Source organism: Geospiza fortis, unplaced genomic scaffold (assembly GCF_000277835.1).
Source record: "Geospiza fortis unplaced genomic scaffold, GeoFor_1.0 scaffold27, whole genome shotgun sequence".
Taxonomy (NCBI): domain Eukaryota; kingdom Metazoa; phylum Chordata; class Aves; order Passeriformes; family Thraupidae; genus Geospiza; species Geospiza fortis.
This window is the reverse complement of record NW_005054329.1, coordinates 982,854-986,150: the sequence shown is the minus strand read 5'-3', so window position 1 is coordinate 986,150 and position 3,297 is coordinate 982,854. Positions and strand designations below refer to the sequence as shown.

The window sequence follows — 3,297 nt, the reverse complement described above, 5'->3', positions numbered from 1 at the left end:
TGCACTCCCCTGAACATCCCTGCACACCCCTGCACACCCCTGCACACCCCTGCACTCCCCTGCACACCCCTGCATGCCTCTGCACACCCCTGCACTCCGCAGCTCCCAGCATGGTCCCGAGGGGAAGGGGGAGTCCTCAGCAGGCAGGCGGGAGCAGGGAGGGGCAGCCCGGCCCTGGTGCCTCAGCTGAGGTGCCCACGGGCACTCCCTGGACGGTCCCAGCCCTTGGCACTGCTTATTCAGGGTCCCTTGCCCAGTGCTTGAGGACAAATCCTTCCCCAGTGGATCCAAGCCAAGGGAGCACTGGGCACTGCCCTCCAAACCACTGAGATCAGAGGGTTTTGCAGCCCATCTCCCATTTTCCTTCTGTTTCAATAGGAAAGGGCTCCTGCTGTGCTCAGGTGTGCAGTGCTTCCCTCTGGCACCCTTGGCTGTCTCCAGCCCGGAGCTGGCCCTGCTCTCCTGGGTGACACCCAGCCCACAGTGGCCCTGTCACCACGTGCACATGTCCCTTCATTGCCAAGCTCAGGACAATCTGCAGATTGCCCCAGAGGAGAAAGAAATGCTGCTCAGAAGCTGCAGGGTTGAGGGAAAGCCATCCTGTTTCAGCCCCTTTGCTTACTTCCTATGGACCACTTGGAATTTCCTTTGAGGCCGGAGTGTTCCTTCACGTGCGGGTCTGCACAGTTGTTCTGTGGCCGGGGTTGGTTTCTGTTTGACTCTTTTCTGCTTGCCTGCAGCAGCCCAAGCCTGTCCTCAGGGCTGCTCTGTGTGTTTGCACCAAACATGACAATTCCTTCTGCAGCCAGGCAGGGCAGGAGCACGGACAGGGGCTGAGCAGCAGGAGGGAGCCCGGGTGCTGTGGGGCAGGGCCGGGGCAGGGGTGGAAGGGGAGGGGGCAGGAGGGGCCCCCCCAGAGCTGCCTCTCTGCTCCCACCCTCTGCTGCAGCTGGGCCTCCTCTCCTTCCTCCTCTCCTTCCTCCTCTCCTCCCAGCCTCCCTCCCCGCTGCCCCTCCCCACGCTCATCCAGAATGATTCCTTCAAGGAGGACCTGCCTTGGAAGGCTGGCCAGAAATCTGCTCTGGGGGAGTGAGCAGCACTGCTGGCTGAAGGACAGGTCAGGGCACGGTGCCAGGGGCCGCTGCCATGGCCTGCCAAGAGCTCGCAGATGAGAGCAGGGCTCGTTGGAGGCAAGATGGATTGCATCTCCTGCTGCAGCTGATTTATCTAGCTGCGATAACAAAACACCCACAGATATAACATAAATCTGCTGGGCCAGATAGGGCTGCCTTAAGGCCAGAGCCGTGGGTCTGGAGCTGTAATTAGCCCCAGGCTGTGGCCCCAGGCAAGGCTGGCTCTGGGCACGTCCCTCACACAGCTGTGCCCAGCGGTGCCCGAGGTGCCACTGCTCCCCGCCCCTGTCCTGCTGTGTGACAGCAGCTCTGTGAACAGCCTGGTCTCACGTGTGGGAGGCTTTCCCTGCCTGGCTGTCCCTGCTGGGCTGTGCCCACCCTCTGTGCCAGCCTCACCAGGCCCAGGGCTCCTCAGCCGCTTTGCTCCGTGCAAAGGAGCACAAACCAGCCAGACACGTCTGACCCCTCCTCTGCTCTGTCCCTTCCAGGGCCTCTACATATTCCTGGTCTATGCTGTCTATAACAGCGAGGTAAGAGATGGCTTCAGTCCCCGCTCACAGCAGCTCTGTGTTGGCACTGGGGGGAGCTGGGTTCTGGCAGTGGCAGCACAGCCCTGCTCTGCTGCTGGAGCCCTGGCTGCTTTTCCTCCTTGGCTTGCTGGAGCATCTCCAGCTGTGCTGGAGCTGCTGTGGCCTCTCTCATGTCCTTGCTCTGCTGCAGGTGAGGAATGCCATCCAGAGGATGAAGGACAAGAAGAAAGCCCTCTCATTCACAGTAAGCTGGGAGGAATCCCTGCTGCCCCTTCATCCACCAGAGGAGGGTCCCAGCTGTACTGTGGGTCTGCTTTGGGGAGATGATGATGATGGAAAGAAATATTATTTTTTTAACTTTTGTCTGCCTTCTTTGTGGTCTTGTTGGACAGCACAGACCCAAAGATAGCCGACCCCTATTGGGCAGCAGCCTGCTCTGCCAGGGTGGGATGGGAGCCAAAGCAGTGATGATGAAATCCCCCTCTGAAGTCGGATCTGGGTGTAGCAAAGGCTCGTTGCAATTTTCACTGCCCTGTATCTCCTGCCTGTCATTCCAGAACTGCTCTCATCCCATCAATTACTTATCCAGCCCGAGGAACACGACCTCCTGGGACACAGGGAGGCTGAGTCCTGCCCCCGAGACTGCCCTGCCGAGCCCTGTGCAGAGAGAGCCTCCAGTGAAGAACATCACCAGCAGAGGTGAGAGCATCGCTGTTAGCCCAGCCTGGGTGGTCTCATCAGCATCATGGCAGCATTGCATTCTCCTGGGGCAAAAATCCATCTTAGCGTCTTAAAATTAATTTTCTGGAGGAGAGGCAAAGGTGACAGTTGAAAATAGGGATTTTGGCTTTGGGGAAAAAAGGTTTTGCATTCTCCAACCAGTTTGTGGGTGCAGTGATGCAGAAAGCCCGTTTGGTCCCTCTGCTTCAGTGGGGGGCACAAAGCACTGAGTTCTTGGGAAAGCATGAATATTTCTGTTCTCTGGTCTATGAACTCACTGTGCTGCTTCACCCTCTAGGAAATTTTGGAGCCAGGATTCCCATGGGCATCTCATCCATTATGTCACCTGAGAGACCGGTATGTAACAGCTCCTGTCACTCAGCTGCACCCCTGGCAGAGCACAGCAGGTCTGTGGGGACACCCCCTGAGCTGGGCAGGGGACAGCAGGGCAGGGCACCTGTCCAAGGGCAGGGGAGAAGTGGTCCCAGAACAGCCAAATTCCAAGGCAAAGGCTCACCCTGAGCCCATGGGGAGCCAGGAGGGGGCTCAGAGCAGGGCCCTACAGGAACACGAGGTGCTGCTGAATTTGGGCCATAAATCCCTAGGCTGAGGTTGGTATGGATCATAGGAGGCTTTCCCAAGGACAGCAGATTGAATCAGGCAGTGGGGCAGGTGCCATGGGCAAGTCTCACCTCTCCCAGGAGGGCTGTGCTGCCTGCATGGGGATGGAGAGCTCAGCAAGGCATGGCCTAAAGCAGGGAACAATTTAAATTTGACTACTCTGCTCCCACTTCCATCTCCTGCTTTTGAAATGATCATCAGTCCTGGTGTACTTGACATACAAGTGCTGTAATTCCCTCAGAATAAAATCCAGCACTACTTTCATGAGTCTCTCACTGAAGGATCTCTCTTTC

The 3,297-nt window shown here is 57.7% G+C and overlaps 1 protein-coding gene across 1 annotated transcript in view; it reads left to right on the top strand.

The window, feature by feature from the left end:
• Window positions 1-3,297, top strand: part of ADGRD2 (adhesion G protein-coupled receptor D2) — a 21,715-nt gene that overhangs the window by 12,990 nt on the left and 5,428 nt on the right. The window contains exons 21-24 of the mRNA XM_031057269.1: window positions 1,622-1,663; window positions 1,854-1,907; window positions 2,221-2,362; window positions 2,682-2,740. Of these exons, the coding sequence (XP_030913129.1) occupies window positions 1,622-1,663; window positions 1,854-1,907; window positions 2,221-2,362; window positions 2,682-2,740 (297 nt within the window). The remainder of the gene's footprint in view (window positions 1-1,621; window positions 1,664-1,853; window positions 1,908-2,220; window positions 2,363-2,681; window positions 2,741-3,297) is intronic.